This window comes from Anolis carolinensis, chromosome 6, assembly GCF_035594765.1.
Source record: "Anolis carolinensis isolate JA03-04 chromosome 6, rAnoCar3.1.pri, whole genome shotgun sequence".
Lineage (NCBI taxonomy): Eukaryota > Metazoa > Chordata > Lepidosauria > Squamata > Dactyloidae > Anolis > Anolis carolinensis.
The window spans coordinates 49,832,305-49,855,931 of NC_085846.1; the positions used below are offsets into that span (position 1 = coordinate 49,832,305).

Consider the following 23,627-nt stretch of genomic DNA (forward strand, 5'->3'; position numbering starts at 1 on the left):
ATTCTTTGTTAAGCACTTTATAATTCTGAGATCAAATCTGCTGTTTTACCTACAGCAATTGCATTTTATTATTTTTACAAGGGGATACTGTGAATTTATAGTGGTTTTTTGACTGTTTATTGTCTATGCTTTGTTTTGCACTTGTTGTATTTTGCATGTTATACCTTGAGTGTTCTGTTAACCGCCCCGAGTTCCTCTGGGAGATGGGGGCAGGATATTATTATTATTATTATTATTATTATTATTATTATTATTATTATTATTATTATTATATGATCCTGCCTTGTTGGATCTCATGTCCTGTAGGACTTGATCCAACTCTGTAATTTGATGATTCTGTGAAACAAATCCAGTTTACAGATTTTTTTTCCTCTGAATGATGTAGAAACATTTGAAATGGGCATTAATCCTAGGTTTTGGAAGGCTTGTCATGTATGGATTGGTCTATGCCAGTTCATAAAATATAGATGTCTGGATGTAGCCTATGCCTAAGCTATAAGAATATGACTTCCTAAAGCAGAATTCAGAATGGAAAAAAAGGAAAGGACACAAATCTTCAGCCATAAAAACTGAAAACATCTTTGAGTGATTTATTGTTCTCATTGATGATGACCTGTCTTCATTGATAACAATCAATGAAAAAAGAGGCAATATAAAAAAGATAAAATTTATTTTCAGAAAGCAGAAATTTATCTTCTATATAGGGTTAAAGTCTTCATATTAATCATAGACAAGTAAGATTGAGCTCCTTTTAAAAAAGAAGTAACTTAGCATTGTGTCTCATTTACATGTTGAAATGCATTTGAAAATTCATATAATATTGTCTTTTTAACTAATCAAGAAGTATTTGACAGTATCCCAAGCCATACATTTAAAATTGATTACAAAGTATATACAGTAGAGTCTCGCTTATCCAACATTCTGGATTATCCAACGCATTTTTGTAGTCAATGTTTTCAATACATCGTGATATTTTGGTGCTAAATTCGTAAATACAGTAATTACTACGTAGCACTACTGCCTATTGAACTACTTTTTCTGTTTTGGTGATTTTTGGTGCTTAATTTGTAAAATCATAACCTAATTTGGTGTTTAATAGGCTTCTCCTTAATCTCTCCTTATTATCCAACATATTTGCTTATCCAACGTTCTGCCTGCCCGTTTATGTTGGATAAGTGAGACTCTACTGTACCATATTTACGTGAATCTAAGGCGCACCTTTTTTGGCTAAATGACTATGCTAAAATTGGCGTGTGGATTACATTAGTGTAATATGGTAAAGAGAAGGTTTGCTGAACATCACCTACTGGCTCTTTTAGACATTTCCACAAATCTGTTATTCAGTGTTGGTGATAGACTTTGCAGAAGATGCTTCAGCTGTATTTCATTAAAAAATCAGCCTGTTTCGCAAGCCTTGCCAATGCTGATATATGTAAATGTTTGGGTTTTATATCTATTTTATATGCCCGTGTGTCCTGGATCATGTAAACATTTCTTGTCCCAAAAGGTTCACAAATGGAAAAGTTTAAGAAGCCCTGGTCTAGTCCATAGTTTATTACCATTTTTTGAGAATGTCATGGCGGGGTTTATCAAAGATCATACTGAAATTGAGATTTGTAGTGTCCACAGCATTCCCTTCATCTGCCAACCTTATAACTCTATCAGAAAATGAGATAAGGTTGATCTGGCATGACTTGTGTTTAAGAAACCCATGTTGACGTTTCCTGAGTATGGCATTCCTTTCTGAGTGGTTCCAGATTGTCTGTTTAATTATCTGCTCCAGAATCTTTCGAGATACTGATGTCAGGTTGATTGGACATAATTGTTTGGGTCCTCTTTTTTCCCCCTCTTTGAAGTTGTAAACAACATTTGCTTCTTCCAGTATGCTGGAGCTTCTCCTATTCTCGGAGAATTCTCAAAGATGATTGACAGTAGTTCTAAATTTAGTTCTGCCAGTTATTTTCATATCCTTGGATATACCGTATTTTTCGCTTTATAAGACGTACTCCCCCCCCCCAAAATAGAGGGGAAAAGTCAGTGCGTCTTATAAATGCGACACAAAAGCTGGGGCGATGGGTCCAGCATGAAAGGCGCGCCAGGCGGCCCGAAAGAGCGGCCCGGAGGAGGAGAAGGACGAGGCAGGAGGGCCAGAGGAGCCCGAGGAGGAGGAGGAGGCGGTGCCGTGCCCGCCGTCGGGCCCGCCCGGAGCCTGCTCTCCCAGGCGGCGGTGGCGAGGAGGAGGAGGAGGAAGAGGCGGGCGCCCTCCGCGCAGCCAAGATGATGGTGCACACTCGTGAACTTTACAATCCTCCCTGAGCCGGCGAAGAGCGGCGGTTGGGAGCCTTGACGCCGGTCTCGTTTCCTCTCCATCTTTTTTTTTTCCTTTTTAAATCACCTACCTCGCAGCTTTTTCATGGGGCCTCTCGGAGGGCCGGTGCCTCTTCCGCCTTTCCCTCGCACCGCCGCCTCCGTTTAGGGAAGCGGGTGAAGGAGCAGCCGCCGCCTTCCACATCCTCCCAGCTGGGCGCGCGGGCTCTTGAGGAATGACCGCCGGGCCCCATCGAAATGAGTTGCACAATTGAAAAGGCGCTTGCGGATGCTAAAGCACTAGTGGAAAGATTGAGAGAACACGACAATGCAGCAGAAGCTTTGATTTAACAAACTACAGCTCTCAATAAACGAGTAGAAGCAATGAAGCAGTACCAGGAAGAAATTCAAGAACTCAATGAAATAGCAAGACATAGACCCCGCTCTTCTTTGGTATTAGGTATCCAGCAGGAAAACAGACAGATAAGGGAACTTCAACAAGAAAATAAAGAATTACGGACTTCTTTAGAAGAGCATCAGTCTGCTTTGGAACTAATAATGAGCAAATACAGAGAGCAGATGTTTCGACTGCTCATGGCTAGTAAAAAAGATGCCCTATTCAGACATTTGGGCTGTGTATGTATTCATGGGACACTTTGAATCTAATGTTGACCACACACATTTCTCATGTATTAAGGAGTTCATGCTTCATTGTGTAATGATTTTTTAAAGGCGCCTGGGTGATTAAAATAATCCTTTTCCATTTTTATCCTCAAAATCCTGAGGAGTAACTGGTTCCAGGTCACAGTGGGTTTTATGGTTTAATAAGGACCTGCCTCACCCTAGTCATCCACTGTAACCACTATTCCGTGCTAGTTGTCTTATACCAGCCTACAGTTTTGCTGGCAGTTTTGCTGGCAGTGGTACCTCTATTGGGGCTATTTAATTTACACAGGGCGCATTCACCTGATTTATAAGCATAAATGCTGAACAATTTGAGAATCTTTCATTTTGATCTTTATTATTGGTCCTGACTTGTTTATGTCCATGATGATCTGATAGTAAAAATATATTTAAAATAAGATGTTTCCAATTTAAACATGTGGTCTATTGCCAAAATGCTATCAGTTTTGGAACTTTTATTTTGTTTCGATGTATGAAAAAAACTAATCAGCTGATGTATAGCTCATAATTTTTTATTACCAAACAATTTGATTTGTGCTCCAGTGGAGAAGGAACTTCTGCTTATGGCCTGATTTTTTATAACATCTTTTTCCCTTTTGGACAAGAGTAGAATTTCATGAAGCTTCCCCTTTTGTAAATTATAAAATATTTTTGTACATAGGAGTTTAACAAAAACTTATTTTCTTTATATTTGGAGTGTAAAGTAGTAAACTATTCCTCTTGCATTTGATACAGTTCTGTCAGAATGCAGAGTCTTCTCCAAAAGTCTTATTTTGTAAATGTGAAAATCTTCCAAGGTTGTAGAGTGAACGTTGTTGTTAATTCGCCGGTAATTCTTTATGGAGGAAAACCTGAATAATGTAGGTGTACGTAATTGTGACTGTCTATCAGAAATCTTTGGTTGTGTAGGTATTACCCTTGGATGTCCAAAGCAGCCTAGCTAATGTTGACTTTGAATAATTTTCCTTCTGTGTGGCATGATAAATTTCTTGCACTCATTTCTGTAATGCAGATGCTTGAAATAACCTTAAGGGTGAGAATGCAACCTGTATAGTAAACTTATTTTTATCAGTAATAATAATAAAAAAAGATGATGGTGCACTGCGCTGACTGCGAGCGGCCCATCCTCGACCGTTTCCTCCTCAACGTCCTCGACCGGGCCTGGCACATCAAGTGCGTCCAGTGCTGCGAGTGCAAGTGCAACCTCACCGAGAAGTGCTTCTCCCGCGAAGGGAAGCTCTACTGCAAGAATGACTTCTTCAAATTATTTTTCCCCATTTTCCTCCTCTGAAAACTAGGTGCGTCTTATCATCAGGTGCGTCTTATAAAGCGAAAAATACGGTAGTTCATCAGGTTTTGGAGATTAGAATTTGTTTAGGGTAGCCAGATATTCTTGTACTGCCTCTTTACCTTCTCTGTGCTGCATTTCCTGTATTGTATTCTTTGCTCTATTTTCCCCAAGTTGAGCATTGTTAACCTTTTGGGTGAAAACTGAGCCAATAAAGGGGTTGAGCTTGTTCTGCCTTTTCTCTGTTAACATTTTGCCATCACCAGTATTCCAACTTCATTAATCATTCCTGAGGAATCTGTTACACTTCTCCAATAATTAAATACAGTGAAGTGAACACGTGATCTAATGGAGGGAGACTGACCTCTGCCCGGACCAATGTTATCATGGTGCCCGGTGGGAGTCTCAGTAGTTCTTTAAGAAATGTATTCTGGAGGGCCTCCAGTTTTGCTGTCTGAGACTCATCCCATCCCCAGACAACTACAGCATACAAAATCTGGGCTATAACTTTACTCTGGAATATTGTGAGAGCTGGGACAACTAGATGACCCCCTGCAGTGTTGTAAAATCTGAGTATTGCTCCAATAGATTTCAAAGCCACTGCTTTGGTATGTTCTATATGGGATTTCCAGGATAGTTTTTCCATGAAATTGATTCCAAGGTACTTAAATTCCTAACATTGTTCAGTTTGGTGACCACTGATAGACCATCTATGTTGAGAATGTCTTCTTCCAAACACCATTACCTTTGTTTTATTATAGTTGATGTTCAGTTTTTCTTTAGAACAATATTTACCAAGCTTAGAGAGCAACCTTCTCAGACCAATTTGAGTAAGTGAGATCAGAACCATGTCATCCGCATATAATAGAATGGAAATTTTCTTGGCTCCTACTGTGGGTGGGAAAATTCTGGCCCCAAGAGTTCAGTTATTATGTCATTCAGGTCGCTTCCAACTTGTAGCTCCCTATATCCTTGAATTCAGTTTCTTGAAATATATATATTTTTTAAAATCTAAAAAGCAAACCTTAGTTTTGCCATTTTAATACGGGACACTATTTTAAACTATGCCATTGTATATAATGGGACATGAGCATCCTTGGATTTTGATATCCACAAACCCCAGCAGATACTAAGAGCCCACTGTAATGAATATACAGAGATTTCTCTGAGACACTAAATGCATTCCACTACCACCATAATGCCATGATGTTTCATACTGGCTAGATGCAAAAAAAAAAAAGTTATCGGGGGAAAATGTAGTTGTAACTACCATGAAAGAAACCAATTTTTCTGCCTTCTAACGCTTCCTGTAACTTCAAAAATATAGACTCCATGACCACTGGCACTGGCACACTCCTTTCCCTTATGCTATTTTACCATTTTTGCCTAACAAACCACTGAAGTTTTCAATGCTAGTATTTTGTATCTTTTGATTCACTCAATAAATATGCCAGTACAGGATGAATTTTGTATTTTGTTGTTGGGTTCCATGTGTGTTCTTTCAAGTGACTTGTTTATGGCAACCTAGTGAATTTAATAGGGTTTTCTGAGGTGGTTTTTCCAGGTCCTTCTTCTAAAATATATTATATGGCACCTGATATTCATTGGTGCTCCTCCATCCAAGTACTCACCAGTGATGGTCCCACTTATCTTCCTGATCAGATACAATGAGATAATCCCAGACAAATAATGTTGGTGGAGGAGAAATATTATGCCTTGCAGTGTCATTGGCCCCCAGGCACTTTGGTTCTGATGTAAGATAGTAATCAAAATTGAGATATTCACCAATCAGAATATGACATCGTTTCTTGCTTTGGGTCTTCTCTTTTGGGATACCAATGAGTCATTGCTATATAAAGATCTGATTAATTTTGATTGCCAGACTTGAATGTTGACTTTTGCACAGAACTGAAAAAATCAAAATGGATTGCTGATTGCACAATGGATGGACAAGCTTTGGCCCCTAACATTTAAGGAAGAGCTTACTACATATGTGCACTCTTTGAGAAATATAGTCAGACATAACATGTGCAACATGGTGTCCATTTATTTCATATAAGCACAGAATGCTGGTTGAGTTTCACATCTTATTTTTGCATGTTAATGTTTGGAAAAATGTAATACATTACATTATCAAGATCTGGAATTTAGTATAAGGTGTTGCCTGTTTTGTTTTATGTTATTAAAAATGTAATGACTGAAAACTATATTTATTTTACATTTATAATAGAAAATTCAAGTGTGAAAATAACGCCAACAGGAACTCTATTATTCCGAAACTTCAAACATGAGATGAGTGGAGTGTACACATGTTCTCTTGTATTTAAGCCAACTACCGAGCAAGAAGGAAAAAGCTATTTAATGAAATACATTATTTATGGTAAGATATACACCTGTGTTTCTGAATTAAACTTTTTATCTTTAAAATATTATTTGGTTTTATAACACTGTAAGGGGAGGTCCAGTGCACAGTTGTTGAACTTCAGTCACATTCAGTGATCATGTGTACCTTGTCTCCTGCTTTTCAAGAATCATGAGCTAAATCAAAATATGTCTTGTTTGAATTTCACTGATGTAACCCAAAACGTAATGTAAGGCACATTTTATCCTATCATTTTTTAAAGAAAGGAGTGTGAACCCTAGTTAAAAAGAATAAAATGCATTTTAAAGATTTTATAGCAGTATGATGTAATTGCACCCTGATAGTTTAACTCAGTCCTTTAAAAGTAATTTTTCTCCCTAATACTGTTTGGAGCAGTGCTTTGATTCAGTTGTATTTTCCAAAATAAGCAAAAGGCAACAGATTGCCTTCCCTGTCTCACACAGTAAAGTCTTTAAAAACCTCTTTGAAATGAAACATGATGCCTTTGTATGTGTTGTTGAGAAAGGGCTTTTACAATGGTACAACTCCTTCAAAAATTATCCTTCCTTTGCTTGCAATCACTCTTTCAAAATTTCTACTATTTGAATGCAGTGGGAAACTGGTGGTGTATATTCAGATGTTTGTGTTGGGGTAAATGGCCCTCTGGCAATCACACTGTAGACTGCATACAATGAGTGGTCATACCTACTTCAGCCATGTATCCCAAGATGCTTGCCTTTAAGCAGTTCGCTAGCAGTTTATCTAGTTGCAGAAAAAGGTCTCTGCACTATTTGAAGGACTAAAAAATGACTACAGGCAGTCTCCAAGTTATGAGCAAGAAAAATTCTGTAGATTTGTTCTTAAGTTGAATTTGTTTATAAATTGTAAAAGGTAAATTTTTAAAGTGTAACTCCACCCTTGTGTGTGTGTGTGCATTGTGTGTGTGTGTGTGTGTGTATGCACACACACACACATACACACAAGCATTGGATAGCATAGGGAAGGGTTAACACCCTTATAGTTTTGTTTTGCTGTCTGTACCTCTGTTCAGAACATGTCACCACCCTTTCTGTCCCTGTGATAATTAGATTTTGGCTTGTGGAAACAAGGATTGGTGATAAAGCCTCAGTTGAGACATCTTTTCACTATAACTCTTTCAAGAGTGAATTTCCCTTCCTAGGGGTAGATTTCTCTCACTTCCTGTTGTCTCGCCCTATTCTTAATTTGTAATTCTCCAATTTGTAAATTGGAGACTGCCTGTACTGTATATACCCATGTGTAAGTTGACCTCAGTGAAGTTTATTGGGGATTTTTTAAACTAAAATTTCTAGACTTATACACGAGTATATAAGGTTCTGAAGGTTGTGTTTATTATAATGCATCAAGTCCCAATTCAGGTATAATAATTTTGGGTTGATTCATTCAGAAAGAGAACCAGTCATGTGCTTCCTTGTACATTTTTTCTTATTCCACCTTTCCCTGAAATCATTGCCTTCTTAAGTCAATTGTCTTTGCATCAGAATCTGGACAGTTGGGCTAATCTTTGTTTCTTCTTCGTGGTCTCTGTGAATACACACATATAGGTTTACTATGCCAGCACAGGCTCTAATGGAAAGCTTCCCAAGCTCTGATTTTCAAGTTTTGGCATAAAAAGCGCCCTAGCTCCACGCTTGGTTTCTTTTTTCTGCTGCCGCAGCTCTCTCTGAAACTTTGCTCACATGAATTGCATGGCTTATCCAATAATGTCAATGACTTGCTTCAAGTGGTGTATCCAGTGTGCATTGAAGATATCAGATTTTGACGGCCATTCCAAGTACCTTCTCTGCCTTGGAGAGAGCCATGTGTTTGGCTCATGCCAGCATTGCTTGGCTTCACATTCCAGGCCTGCAACAACAGGGAGTCCAAGCTGAAGGCTTTGCTGTACCAGCAGGTCCTGACTCCATCGATCTCTACGGCGCCATCAACATCGACACCATCAATGGCCCCTTCTAAAAGCTTTGAAGCTTTGAAGAAGTCCGCCCCACCACTCAACATGGTTGAGAGCACCATTGAAGAAGGACAGGTTGCTCACCTGTAACTGTGTTTCTTTGAGTGGTCCTCAGTGAATTCACACAAACTCGCCCATTTCTCCCCTCTACTATGCAAGCCTCCTCCTTTCTAGCTGCTACTTGTGGCTCAAGAACTGAAGAGTGCAGGGCGGAGTGGGTGCGGTTTCTGCCAAAATGTGAAAATCAGCTGCAGTAAACCCATATGTGTGAATTCACAGATGACACTTGAAGAAACAGTTACAGGTGAGCAACCTATCCTTATCTGTTTTTATATCTTGTTTAGTATGAAAGGATTAATAGTTCTCAATAATAGTAATAATAATAACAACAACAACAACTTTATTCTTGTATCCCGCCACCATCTCCCCGAAGGGACTCGGGGCAGCTCACAACAGGGACAAGCCCAACACAACAACATAACTTTACATAAAAACAGTGGTTTAAAACAGTAGTTAATACAATACAGCAGTAAAATATGCACATTATATAAAATTTTCTTAAAACTTAACATCAATTGCACATATAACGGAGGGTAACTAGTGCAAGGACTCTAAAAGTAAAGTCAGGGCAATATGGATAATGGTCCCCCTAGGAGAGAAGAGCAGTATATAAATTAAATAATTAATTAAATAAATAATTGTTCTCAAGATGAGAACAACAGGCCACCCAAAATGGGAAAGTGCTATTATATTATGCAGTGAAATAGAGTATATTCCTTACTGAGCTTCTGAGTTAGCTAGATACAGTAATGTTTTTATCAGTTTGAAAAATAGTTTTGTTGCTCCATGCTGTGTAGGATTGACAATTTGTTCCTTGAATTTGACTTTACTGGGCTTCTTTGGGATTGCATTGTACCTTTTCTCCAAGGAGTTTATCTCTTTTATCGCTACCATAACCTCATGAGGGAAGTTATGCGAAGATATGATAATTAGGCCAGTATATTCAAAGGGATTTGAACCTCAATCTCTGAAATTACAGATTTCCTCTTATTTGGTAGGTTAAGGAGCAGAAATCATTGTCAAAACCAGAAATCATTGAAACACAGAACACCATGTCACACTTACTCAATTCAGTTTCTATTTTATTTTATTTTTAATTAGTTTTAACTCCATTTCAATAAAAATCTCTTGAATTTTAGTTTAATTTGATTTTATTGATGGAAGAGTTAACTACTCATCATATATAAGGGTTCAGGGTAAAATTCAAAATAGTAAAAAGAGGGTTATTGAAAAGTAGAGGATACCTTTAGTTCTGTGTCACCAGTGAAGCTTTTGACTTAGATTTCTTCAAGAGTACCCCCTTCCTGTATATTTCATGGGAAACCATTTTTTTTTTAATTGAAAGAAATATTTCAGAATGACCCATCAGTCTTATCAGGTAGCAATACTTAATCATTTCAATGCACCTAAAGTTACTATTCATTTCTGGCATAATTTGTTATAATTCTTCATGTAGAAAGAAACTGTATTGTGCTAATTAAAGAGCAATTCAAAATGTAATACAATTTTAATTAAAATATTATGAAGAAAATTGTAAGTTTAATTTTTTATCTTGTATTTTTCTTTACTGCAGCTTTTTCTGACCCTAGCTTTTATTATGAGTTCACTGTACGATATCATTCAACTTCCTGTAACAATATCCACAATATTTCTTTTGGGAAGAATTTGCTTCGAGGACTTTCCAAACTTGTGTCTGAGTTAACCTGTGAGGTTTCATTACGCAAGTCAGAATGTCATCATGTTAAAATGCAGAGAGGTGGAATGCAAAATGAAATATTTTTTACTTTTACAGGTAAAATCTACTTTTTGGACAGTTGTTTGATGAAACTTTTATTTTATGAAAAACATTGTTCAAGACATTTCTAGACAGCCAAATTTAATGAAATAATATTTCATATAAGAAAGGAATTGCCCAGAAACTATGTAGTTATTATACACTTACTTAATTTTCAGATAATTTTAGTCTAGTGAGTGACTGAGTTGGGTTTTATTATGTTATGAATAAGAAAATCTTTTTAGAACTTTTTTCTGTATGTATACATAGATTAAATCAATTGTTGTGTGTCTTTAAGTAATTTCTGATTGATATAGGTCCTAATATAATAAAAATGTCCCTTTTAATTCCTTTTATGATCTTGTGTTGGAGTATGGTGACAGTTGAAATGTAGAAAGTAGACTCAAAGACAGCCAGTACTGGTCAACAACTTCTCCTTTATTTCTTCAGAATCATACAATATTCAAGAGGGGAAACACCACACATACAAACATGCACACACACTCACCATGCAGTTAACCCAGTCTGGATTGATCAAGTCTAAAAGGGCTGTCAGATGGACAAGAGTGATCTGCGGTTCAGTCCTGCCATAAGAGTTAATTGGGAAGTCCATTACTTATATAGAGTACTGGTTTACAACATTCCTTGTTGATTTTGTACCCTTTTGTTCCTATCCTATACCATGGTCTCCTTCACTCAGTAAATATAGCATTTGTGCCAAAGGACCCCAGCTCAGTAATGTTATGAAAATCCTTGCTTCACTTGCCAAGTCTCCAATCCCATAATGCATTTTGTTCAACTTCATCTTCTGTGGGTTTCTAAATCCATTCATTACAGCCAGGGCCCTTCCACACAGCCATATAACCCAGAATATCAAAGTAGAAAATCCCACAATATCTGCTTTGAACTGGGATATCCGAGTCCACATTGCCATATATTCCAGTTCAAAGCAGATCATGTTGGAAGGGTCCACAGATGAACCTGTCACTGAGTTTTCTTAACAAAATTTGCTCAGAAGGTGTTTGCCTTTGCCTTCCTCTGAGGTTAAAACTGTGATTCTCCAAAGATCACCAGTAGGTTTCCATAGCTTGTGTGTTTTTAAATGTATGTTTTAAAATGCATTTTAATTGTATTTTAATTGTATTTTAACCTAACCCACACAGTACTATTTAAATGGGTTTTTTAAAAAAAATGTAATTTGCTTTATTTTGAATGAGGACCAAAGTGTGTGGTTGTTAGCTGCTGTTCTGTTCCCCAAATAAGTTCTTTTATGGTGCCCTGTACTCAGCCAGAACAGAGGACACTCACAGGAAAAGATGTGACAGTTAACAAAGGAATTTAATTATGCTGAAGAATCAGAACCCTAACTGCTCGAACTTAACTGATTTCTTCTTGACTGCTTCCAAGAAGGTCCACTTTAGTGGCTTCCTTCTGTGTCCTCTATCTGAATTTTGCCGTCTGCATAACACCATGTATTTGAGTATTCTGTATTTGAGTCTTTACCTCTACACCTTAGACATAAGAGATTATTGCAGCTTCCTAGGACCTTGGTGCCATAAGAAAAACCAACAGCAGAGTGGGTTTCTGTGTGATAAAAAGGCTATTAGGCTTCTCCTTTGGCTGGGTTTCTTAAGGGTACAGGGTCTAAATAAGATTCCCTCCAACAGAAAACTATACAAAAGAGAATCAACCCCATTTTAACTAAAGGAACAACTGAGGCTTGACCAAGAAAACAGTAAAAGCCTCTGTGGAGGCATGACAGCCGCCTTGAGTCCCTACAGAGAGAAATGTGGGTATAAATAAAGTAAATAAAATGATAACAAATAGCTGAGAAAGAATTAGACTCCTGGTCTGTCTCATCATAATTTAATGCTGAAACCTTTATACCGTGTTACTTCTCATGTAATATTTTATTATTCAATCAATAGGAGTCTAATAGGTATTAAACATTAGTCTTCTTATAGGAAAAGCAGTATTACGTTGATACACAGTCCATAATGGGTACCATCATGTAATCAAAGCCTCAGCTATAGACCCATCCTCCCCAGTTCAGCCAATTCAGTTAGTATTCATACAGGCAACTTCTGTATCAGTTGTTTAGTCTCACATCTCGTTATCATCCTCTCTAGCTGAAATGACTAGACCTTGAGTCATTGTAAGATTTTACCTCCCAAGAAAGAAAAAATAAATAAGAGGAAAGGCAAGTGAAAATACAAGAATGACAAGGAGAAGAGGGACTCTTAATTTGCCTTACTTGCCACCTCTCAAGTTTAGTTTGATAGATAAAATTGGTCCAGCAATTCTTATCTTGGGATTAATGTTCTGGATGCTGGCTCATATCCACACTCTTGTCTTAGTTTGACCACTTCATCACATATCTCTTCGCAAGCATCCTAGGATGTTTACAGCACAGCTGATCCACGGAACCCCATGACACACATTCATTTCCAGCTTCCTGTGTTCCATAGGGAGCAATGGGGCCAATGCAAGGGGCAGCCATGCAGCGACGCTTCCCCATGTGTGATGGGAAAATGTCAGGGCGGGCGAGATGGGGTGACGGGATTGCTCTCGGATTCGCCAAAGGGGCTGGCAAATCACCCTGCTGCCCCTCATCAATGTGCCAAAGATTCACTGCCAGAGATTCACCCAAATAGGCCCTCAAAAATTGGGTGATTTTCTGGGTTTTTGCCTTGGAGGAAGTTTCAAGATAGATTCTGTGAAAACAGCCATTTGTTGTCACTCAAGAATGATGGAGGAAATTGCAGCTGGCCTGGACTTTCTCAGACTTCACTGGTCACCTTTTGATCATCCCAGGATCAAATAGCTCAATTTCCAATCTATGAATCTGAAAGAATGGTACTTTCTCCGATCCTGTCACATGTCAAACTTTTGTCATGCAAACGAGCTCTTCTGTAAATACTTGCACCAAGAGAGCATGAAAAAGATAAAGACAACCATAGTTATCCTTCCTCTTCAAAGAGCTTATCTGCCAAATCACCCCGTTTCTGTTCAGAAAGATGCTAATAACACCCAGTTATCCCCATGTATATCTTGTTCCATTGACATTCTGCACGTTCAAAAGGCCTTCCCAGATCAGATCAGATCCTGTTCCAAGTTCAGGACCTTCTTGAGTTTGGAGATACTCATCTTCATTAGGCAGTCAACCCTCAGACTCTGATGAGGCACAGTTAGTTTCTGCTTTCTCCAAAGACAAAATGCCTGATACCTCCTACTAATGACAGAACCAGTCCCAGAGGAAACCAAGGAATATTCAGCTTTCCCAAGGGCCCCTGTCAGTTTGAGGCTGATGTGCATCCTGATCCCTTCTGTGGAGGGGCCATTTATCAGCTTAACAGCAATGTCCTTCATAGAATTGGTCTTCTCTAAGAGATTGTCTGGAGTCTGAACCAGGTTCAGATATTTCACCCATCTCTCATAGACTTCCTTGGTCAGAATATATTATGCATATGGAAAACAATCTCACTTGCATCATTGTTAGAATACATTTCCCTAGCAGGAACTACCAGCCCCTTGGTACATGTGCCCTCTGTACCTACAGGTCTATATCTTATCTTGGGAGTTCTGAGGCTGTCTTCTGCCTGAGTCATTCTTTATTCCTGCTCTACACTTGATTCCAGCCATCAACGTCTGTCTCCCAATTTAACTTGATTTATTATATCGCTTGGGTTCTAAAGCTTGAGCTCTTCCCCCAGGCAATACTGCCACAAGCAATGCTGCAAGCATAGACCTAATCCAGAGTTCAGGGACATGTTTTTTTAAAAAATATGAATACCTTCTCCCAAATTTGATTATTGTTGAGGCAGCACAGGAAAACCAGCAGAATAGGTTCCATCCTGGATTTAGAACAAGGAGAACCACAATCTTGGCCTTGAGCTCTTATGTTTGCTAATTAGCTCTGGTGGGAGAGAATTGCCCTGTTCATCAAATGTTTTTGTTCTATCATTCATTTTTCTACTCTTGAACTCAAGATGGTTGAGCTACTTTGCAAAGAGGCAATTATCTTGTGAACACAAAGGCTTCTATTCAAGGTACTTTATAATCTCCAAAAAGCAATGAGATTGATCTCACTTTCAATTTCACGTCCTCAGTACATTTCTTGCTTCAAAATGTTTCAAGATAGTCACACTGTCAGGTGGGAGATTGGTTTGTGAAGATCTATCTCAGGGATGCCTACTTCCATATCAGCATTCAAGTCTAAGGTTTGCACTCAGGTTCAACGATTACCATTGTTTAGGTCATGCCTTTTGGTCTTCTGTCAGATTAGCGGGTATTTACCAAGTATTTATTTATTTATTAGCGATATTTATATCACACCCTTCTCACCCTGAAGGGGACTCAGGGCGGCTTACAAACCATATGTACATACAATATATAATTCGTATAGCACAATATAAGCATTATATATTACTATATTGCACTATAACAATACCTTGCAGTAGTTGTAGCAAATTCACTATTTGGACAGCTGGCTCCTGTTTTCCACCTCATGGTGTCTGTGAAATTGCACATATGGTTTTTCCATGTATGCGCAGTGGAGTTTGGAACCCTCTAGATCTCTAAATTGAAACATTTTGGTGGTAGCCCTGCCCAATTCTCCCAATAGAGTATAAGTAGCTGTGGGCGGGGCTGAGCCTCGGTCTTTTTTTTCTGCTGCTGACTGCAGCTAGGAACCTCCCTACTGTCTGTACTTGCTACTTTTGCTATCCTCTAACTTTTTTTGACTTGGACTCCTAATGGATTTGCTGGCTTTTCTCCTCCCCTTGACTTGGACTGGTTACTTGGACTTACCACGCTCTTCTCCACCCCACAACTCGGACTAGACACTGTTTGCAGGCTAGTCACCATCAAGGCCTCAACCCCCTCTCTAAAAAAAAATGCATCACCTGTGGGGCTGCACTCCCCACACTACCCAGACCTGTGCTATTTTCCAGGCCTTTACCCCCTAGGTGCGATGATAGAGGGAAACCCGCTTGCTGGTGCTCCTTTATGAGCCACCAACCGTGTGCCCAGTAAAGTGTCCAGAGACATCTGTTGCCGAGGCCCTGATGGCCCAAGACACTGGCCATTCTCCGGCATCCAGGACTCTGGAGGAATTGGGGCAGCAAGAAGACCTTGCTAGGCCTCCAGCAGGATGTGACAACACTCACTGGAGCACCTATTGAAGCCCTCCACACATGTGGCAAAAAGGGCAAATATGTCCTGCCCCCCAGCACCATCAAAGGAAGCAAAGGAGGTGCACAAGAAAGCCAAAAAGGCTAAAACGCCTGTAGACGGGAATCCAAATGCCTCCAGTGCGACCTCAAGTAGCAACCCACCAAGCTGTGTCACCCGTTTTGGCGGTTTTCGCCGCATCACTGCAATTGGTCCCTATTCAGCTTCAAGATTCCTTAGACCTGGAACACACGACTATACAATCCCACCCAGGGTTATTGCCATCAGCTCCAAGTGAGCCTGAATAGCAGGAAGGAGACCTGCTTGTCCCTACTGAGCCCCAGCACTCCTCGGGCTCAGGACACATGGCTATACAACCCCACCCAGGGTTATTGTTGTCAGCTCCATGTGAACTTGGACAGCAGGAAGGGGACCTACTTGTCAATGCCCCATGCCACCAAGGAGGCACACAGAAGCTAGTACCTCTGTGTCAGCTCACCACAGCCGCTCCTGAATGAACACACGAGACTCTCTGTGATATCACCAGAAACTTTACTGCAGGAAACATAAACATCCGAAAAGCCAAGAATGGGAGACTCCGGCCAACCCTCCTTTATATACCCTCCCCCTCATTTGAAAAGTCTCTTCCCGCTCAGTAAAACCCCGCGCAAATTCCCCGCCAAGTCCAGCAGCCGTTTCTTCTCCGAGTCCTGAGACGCAGGTGTCTTATCAATGTCAGTGACCCTGAAACTCAGAGCCACATACAGGCTCTAGTAGCAGGGTTCTGACATGGCGTCCTCCTCCCCTTCGTCCTGGAAGGAAAAGATTAAACACAACTATTGTTCTCCGCTGTCCAGAGTTCCTTTATACTTTTTTAACAGGCTGCAATGGAATACCGGGTGTACCTTTCCTAGGTCCTTGGGTAGCCTCAGCTCATAGGTCACTTCGTTTATTCTTTTCGCTACCCTGAACGGCCCTATATAGCGTGGAGCCAATTTCTTAGATGGGAACCCCAATTTCAGGTTTTTTGTGCTCAACCAAACCAGATCTCCTTCGCCCAATTTGTCCCCCTCTCGGCGTCTACGATCTGCAAAGAGCTTGTACTTCTTTTGTGTTTCCCTCAATGCCTCCACCACGGTCTGCCACCCTTGCTTAATTTTGGCCGGCCATTCCTTGTCGGTCTGGCCCTCTCCTTCCTTCCACTCGGGTAGCCTGGGGAAAGGTGCCACCTCCTGTCCGTATACTATTTCGAATGGGGCACGACCTGTGGCCGAATGTACGGCCCCGTTAAAAGCCATCTCAGCAAACGGAAGAAGGTCCGCCCAATCGTCCTGTCTATAATTGGTGTACATCCTCAAGAATTGGCACAGTGTCTGTTGGGTACGTTCGACCCCCCCGTTGGTCGCGGGATGAAAAGCCGAGCTCAGATTCCTTTCCGCTCCTAACAGCTGTAAGAATTTTCCCCAAAATTTTGCAGTGAATTGGACTCCCCGGTCGCTAATTATTTTGTCGGGGCACCCATGTAGGCGATATACATGCTTCACATACAAATCAGCGAGCTTTTCAGCCGAGGGGAGTTTTGGCAGGGCCACAAAGTGTGCCTGTTTTGAGAATAGGTCCAATATTGTCCAAATGTATCTGTGGCCTCTGCTGGGGGGTAGTTCGCCTACAAAATCCATTGCCACGCATTCCCATGGCCTCATGGGCTCCACCACCTTCTGCAATAGCCCCTGGGGCTTCCCAGGTGGTGTCTTGCCCTCTGCACATAATTCACACTGCGTGACGTACCCCCTGGCGTCTTTCCTCATTCCGGGCCACCAGCATTGTTTGGCCAACAGTTTAATAGTCCTGGTGGGGCCTAGATGACCTGCACCCTTGTTATCGTGGCATTTCCTTAACATTTCTTGTCTTAAACATTCAGGAATATACAATTTCTTATTAACAAACACCAAATCCCCACACAGTTCTCCCTGTTCTTTGTTCGTTTGTAACCATTTGTCCATTCCATATGCTCGCTTCAACTCTTCCTCCCATATTTCTCCTCCCCCTGTGGAAATGGCAGTGCGTTTGTTTTCTTTGGCTGCTTGTGCTCGAGTCAGTACTGCCAGGCCCCATTGCTTATCTAGGAAAAGGCTCCCCTCAGATTCCTGAATTCCTCCCCCGTGCTGAGGCATCCGAGAGAGAGCGTCAGCGAGTATGTTGTGTTTCCCCTGGAAGAACTTGAGTCTGAAATCAAAAAGGCTGAAATATTGGGCCCATCTAATCTGCTTCGCTGATAGTTTACGAGGGGATCTCAGATACTGTAAATTTCTATGATCAGTCCACACCTCAAACGGTGTTCCACTTCCTTCCAGAAAGTGTCTCCAGCACTCTAGTGCTTTCAGAATCGCTAAGGCTTCTCTCTCCCAAATCGGCCAGTTTTTTTCTGTATCGCTAAACTTTTTCGACAGATAGCCACATGGCTTCAGGTTCCCCCCCTCGTCTCTCTGCAGCAGAACTGCCCCATATGCCCGGTCTGACGCGTCGCAATGTAGTACAAAGGCCTTAGACATATCAGGGTGCTGTAGGACAGGCTCCTCAGTAAAACGCTTTTTTAGGGCTTCGAAAGCTTCCTGGCATTCTATTGTCCAGGTCAGTTTGGCCCCTGGGGCCTTCACTTTGGCTGTTTCTCCCCTGCCTTTAGTCTTTAACAAATCCGTTAATGGCAAAGTGAGGCGCGCAAAGTCCTTGATAAATGTTCTATAGAAGTTTGCGAACCCCAGGAAGGATTGCAGCTGCTTCCGTGTTCTGGGGGCTTCCCACCCCCTTACGTCTTCCACCTTCGCAGGGTCCATCGCCACTCCCTGGGAGGAAATCCTATACCCCAGAAAGTCTATCTGGTCTTTATTGAACTCGCACTTGGCAAGCTTCGCATACAGCTTCGCTTCCCTCAACTTTTGTAGGACTTCCCTGACTAGTTCTACGTGTTGCTCCTTGGTCCGAGACATTATCAATATGTCATCTAAAAAAATAAAGACTCCCTTGTACAATAATGGATGCAACACTTCGTTGATTAATTGCATGAACCGCATAAACCGAATGGGAGCACACAATAATTGAATAATCCGAAGGCGCAGGAGAAGGCCGTCTTCCACCTGTCCTCTGGTTTGATCTGCAATTTATGGTAAGCCTCAATTAAATCCAATTTAGTGAATATCTGTCCCTCCGATAACTGGGCGATCAAGTCCTTCACTAAGGGTAGAGGGTATTTATTTACAGTACTGATTGCATTCAGGCCCCTGTAGTCAATGCAGAGCCTCAGCGTTTGGTCCTTTTTCCGCCTAAACAACACAGGTGCCCCTAAAGGGGAGTTCGAAGGTTCTATGAAACCTCTCACTAGGTTTTTATCAATGTACTTTCTCAGTTCCTCCTTTTCCCTAGCCGACATCGGGTATATCTTTGCCTTGGGAAGCTCTGCTCCTGGGACTAGCTCTATTTTCACTTCAACTCTCCGCTTCGGTGGGAAATTGTCTGCTTCCTTCTCGTCAAACACGTCCACAAAATCCCGATACTCTGGGGGTAATTTATCTGCCAGTTCTGCTATTCTGATAGAGTCTTCCTCCCCCCTTTTCCCCGGCTCCCTCTCAACTTCCTGGCTCCCTTCTTCCAAACTCATCCCGAAAATCATGCTCTTATCCTCCCAGTTGATTTGCGGGTTGGCCTGCCCCAGCCACGGCATGCCTAGTATAACATTATAGCTGGCTATTTGTGATATCACAAATGACACCTTTCCTTCCCAACTCCCTATCTTACACTTTACTTCTTCGGCACTGTACCTAGCTAACGATCCTGATGCTGTGGATCCGTCCAACTGCGAAAATGCTATTGGGGATTCTAGGTTCGTTCTTTCGCATCCTAATCCCTCGGCTAATTCAGGGGAAATGATGTTCCTGGAACATCCACAATCCACAAACGCTTTGCAGGTTGCTTGTTTGCTGCCATTTTCAAGCTGAATGGGGACCACTATCATAGCTTTGTCCTGACTTACCAAACCCCCCGAATGGTGCCTCATCGGTGTTTCTTCCTCGGTGCGTTTTCCTGCCACGGCTCTTGGTTTGGGCTGGCCTCCGCTTTCCCCTTTTCTCTGCCAGCACTCGGCAGCTCTGTGGCCCAACCGGCCGCACACAAAGCAGCCACTCCTGCTGGCGCTCACGTTCCCTGTCGGCTCCGCTCTCCTCCCGGCTGGGGCTGATCCCTCCTTCCGGCTCCCCTCTTTCATCTGCGGCCGTTGCTGTAGCCCTCCTCGGTGCCTCCTCGCCTGGGCCAGCGATGTCTCGACGCGCCCCGCCAGCTGAATCCATCTGCGCAGTGTGTCAGGCTCATCACGATGCACCGCCCAGGAGAGGATCTCCCGCCTGAGCCCCTCTTTGAAGAGTTCCATCTTTGTCACTGCAGACCATTCCGGCACCTTTTCGGCGAGGCATTGGAATTCCTCCGCATACTCAGATACCGACCTCTGCCCCTGGGAGACGGTCTTCAACTTCTCCCTCACCCGGATCTGCTCCAATGGATCTCGGAAACGGGTCTCCAGGGCCCCCATAAAGCGTCGGACTGACCCCAGACATGGGTCGCGCCGCGCGTGCAGCTGAACGTACCAGCTAGCCGCTCCCCTCTTCAACACTGCGCCAATGGCCCGTATCCGGCTGGATTCCGTTCTAAAAGTGTGAGCATTGTCCTCCATATAGCCCCTCACCGTGGTAAGGAAAAAATCCAGTTCAGAGGACTCTCCCCCAAACTCGATCCTTAGTTCCTCTCGTCTCGGTAGGGGTCCCTGTGGTGGCAATCCCCAATTCTCCGCCCGTCGCAAGCCCCCTTGCGGACCAGTGGGCCCCGCTGCTGTTTCTCTTTGCCCTGTGCCACGCCCGGCATTCGCCAGGGGCACTAGGGTCTCAGCTGGGAGCGTAGCCGGGATTCTCGGAGGCTTTTCCCCTTCATCGTCACTCTCCTCCACCCGCGTCAGGCTTGTTTGGGTCTTGGGCCGGGCGCCGGGCTCCTTTCGCATTTCCCTTCCCTTCGGTGCTGGGAGGTCTGCAAAGCCCTGGCTGCTTCCCATGCTCACGTCCCACATTGAGCCAGCCCGAAGTTCCCTTCCTCTCTCTGGCTCCGCCAAAAACGCCAGGCGCTCCATCGCCCTCGACATTACTGCCAGGGTGGTCTCCATCGCCGACATCCTCTCCTCCAGAAACACCATCCTTTGTGGGCCTGGGGAAGGTGAACCTTCCTCTCCTCCGGTGCTGTCTCCCCGCACCACTCCACGCCTCTGGGTTACCCCATTTGGCTGGGCATAAGCGGTGGATGACGCCAGGGCCGCCAGCTGGTGGAACTCAGCGTCCGGCTCGGGAGTGGCCCTTCCCGACCTTCCTCCTCCTGCGCCCAAGAGTTCTTCATCCTCCACTTGCATGTTACACCTCACCGCTACGGCGGGATGGTGTCTATAATTCTTGGCTTAGTGTCAGCTCACCACAGCCGCTCCTGAATGAACACACGAGACTCTCTGTGATATCACCAGAAACTTTACTGCAGGAAACATAAACATCCGAAAAGCCAAGAATGGGAGACTCCGGCCAACCCTCCTTTATATACCCTCCCCCTCATTTGAAAAGTCTCTTCCCGCTCAGTAAAACCCCGCGCAAATTCCCCGCCAAGTCCAGCAGCCGTTTCTTCTCCGAGTCCTGAGACGCAGGTGTCTTATCAATGTCAGTGACCCTGAAACTCAGAGCCACATACAGGCTCTAGTAGCAGGGTTCTGACACCTCTGCACCAGAGGTTGTGCTCGTGCTCAAGGGGCCAGTCACTTATGCACTACTCAGCTTCCTATTATTCAGACTACCACAAGCGCCATTCCCCTTCACCAGGATCATAGACCTCTCAGTCCTGAAGCCTTTCCTGGAGCCCCTATTACAACCTGGAATCCCTCTCGCCGGACCCACACATTCCCCATCATCGGGAGCATGGGCAATCATACTATTCTGTTTACTGCACGGACCGTGAGCATTGCTGATGCCATGCCTGCCACCAGGATTATACTCATTATGGCCAAGCGGAGGGGCAGGGGTTAAACTGCTGAGCTGCTAAACTTGCTGACTGAAAAGTCAGCTATTGAAATCTGAGGAGCAGGCTGAGCTCCCGCTGTTAGCTCCAGCTTCTGCCAACCTAGCAGTTCGAAAACATGCAAATGTGAGTAGATCCTACGTCTGGCAGGAAGGTAATGACACTCCATGCAGTCATGCTGGTCACATGACCTTGGAGGTGTCTACAGACAACTCCAGCTCTTCGACTTAGAAATGGAGATGAGCACCAACCCCCAGAGTCAGACACAACTAGTCTTAATGTCAGGAAAACCTTTACCTTTACCTTTATGGCCAACCAATGCCTAGGGGTAACTCTCCCCCAACTGCCACTATGTTGAGCCCACCCCCAGGGCCTTCTGCACCAACTCTAAGGGCCATTGCAGAAGCACCAGCCCAATAGATCATCTCCCTACCACGGCCACTAGGGAACAAAACCAATCATGAATCTGAGCCTGAGCAACCTCAGGAGGATTCTCCACTACCACCACCACCTGCAGGATCCTGCTGGAGACCTAGCAAGGTTTTCCTGCTGCCTTGACTCCTCTGGGACCCTGGAGGCAGGAGAATGGTCAGTGTCCTGAGCCCTCAGCAGCAGATGGCTCTGGGCACTTTACTGGGTGCATGGTTCGTGGAAGTGTTGCTTGGCATTCTACCCATGTATTTATATCACAGATAAAGACGAAGAACCAGTTATTTGCCTATAAATGTGGTTCTTCGGGTGGTCATCTGTGAATTCACTTAAACCAACCCCTTCCTTACTTCTAGGGCTTTTCCCCCTCAGCCTTGAGTCCACAAGCTGTGTTGAACTCAGAAATGGGTGGGAAGAAGACTATATATTAACACAATGGAAAGAACAAAGTTCCTGCTAAAAATACACTCCCTCCACCTTTGGAAAGTCCTGCATAGACAGAGAACAACATGTATGTGTGAGTCCCTGACAGCTACTTGAAGAACCAGTTGCAGATAACCAACCAATTTTATTTTGATTGAAAATGCGTGATATTAAAATTGAAGCCCTACACATTTACTAACTATGTTTTACCATTGAGTTTTAAGAGCTTAAATGTTCTGCTCTTTGCACAATTTTTGTGTACAGTGAAGAATGTTAGTGAAACTAGGTATTTTGCCATCATGTCGGTATGACAAACATTTGAAACCATCCTGACTGTATTAAATGGTGTGACTTAATTGCTTGTTTTAAGTTGGGTATGTTTTCTGACTTCTGGAACACAAGAATGCTTATTCTGTGCAATGAGCATGTTTCCCATATAAAATAAAATGTTTTTTTACAGTTTCTTCTCTAGATGCAGAGAAAAGCAAAAGTGCATGTCAAAACACTCTATGTGATGTATCGAGAAGATTGCGAAAGGTAGTGTAGATTCATGTGATAGCAAATAAAGCATAGAAGCAGTGTATTTTTGTTTGTAGTACTTACGTAAAAATGGAAAAGAATGGCTTTAAAATTCTTTGTTTAGAAGTAGTGATTGCAAGCAATGAGTAAGGTGAAATAGGAGACATTCATATCTGATATTGAAAGTTCCTGGTTCATCTTGGCAGCTAAATAATATCAATCAACTTATGGGTTTGTAACAGTTGAAGAACAGAAAGTAGGAACAGTGAGTACTTACAGAGGTGTGGTATCCTTTAAAGATCTATATTGAATTTATTCATAAATTGTTAAGACCAGCAATGTTTAATATTTTATTTTGTGGGGTTTAAATTGTATCGTTTTTAAGGTTGTGAGCAGCTTTTGGGTTTCTGTTCCTGAGATAGGAGCAGAGTATTATTATTATTCATGGGAGAATAATAATTTCTTCGTTGGGAAGTTACATGGGACTGCTAGCATGATACTACTGAGAAGTCCATGTCTTGGGTCACCACTT

General features: G+C 42.5%; 1 protein-coding gene across 2 annotated transcripts in view; it reads left to right on the forward strand.

Moving 5' to 3' along the window:
- zpbp (zona pellucida binding protein) overlaps positions 1-23,627 on the forward strand; it is a 39,877-nt gene that overhangs the window by 10,029 nt on the left and 6,221 nt on the right. The window contains exons 4-6 of one of the 2 annotated variants that reach the window (XM_062958218.1): positions 6,510-6,659; positions 10,262-10,480; positions 23,037-23,113. In XM_062958218.1, the coding sequence (XP_062814288.1) occupies positions 6,510-6,659; positions 10,262-10,480; positions 23,037-23,113 (446 nt within the window). The remainder of the gene's footprint in view (positions 1-6,509; positions 6,660-10,261; positions 10,481-23,036; positions 23,114-23,627) is intronic. The other variant, XM_062958219.1, reaches the window with a different exon arrangement.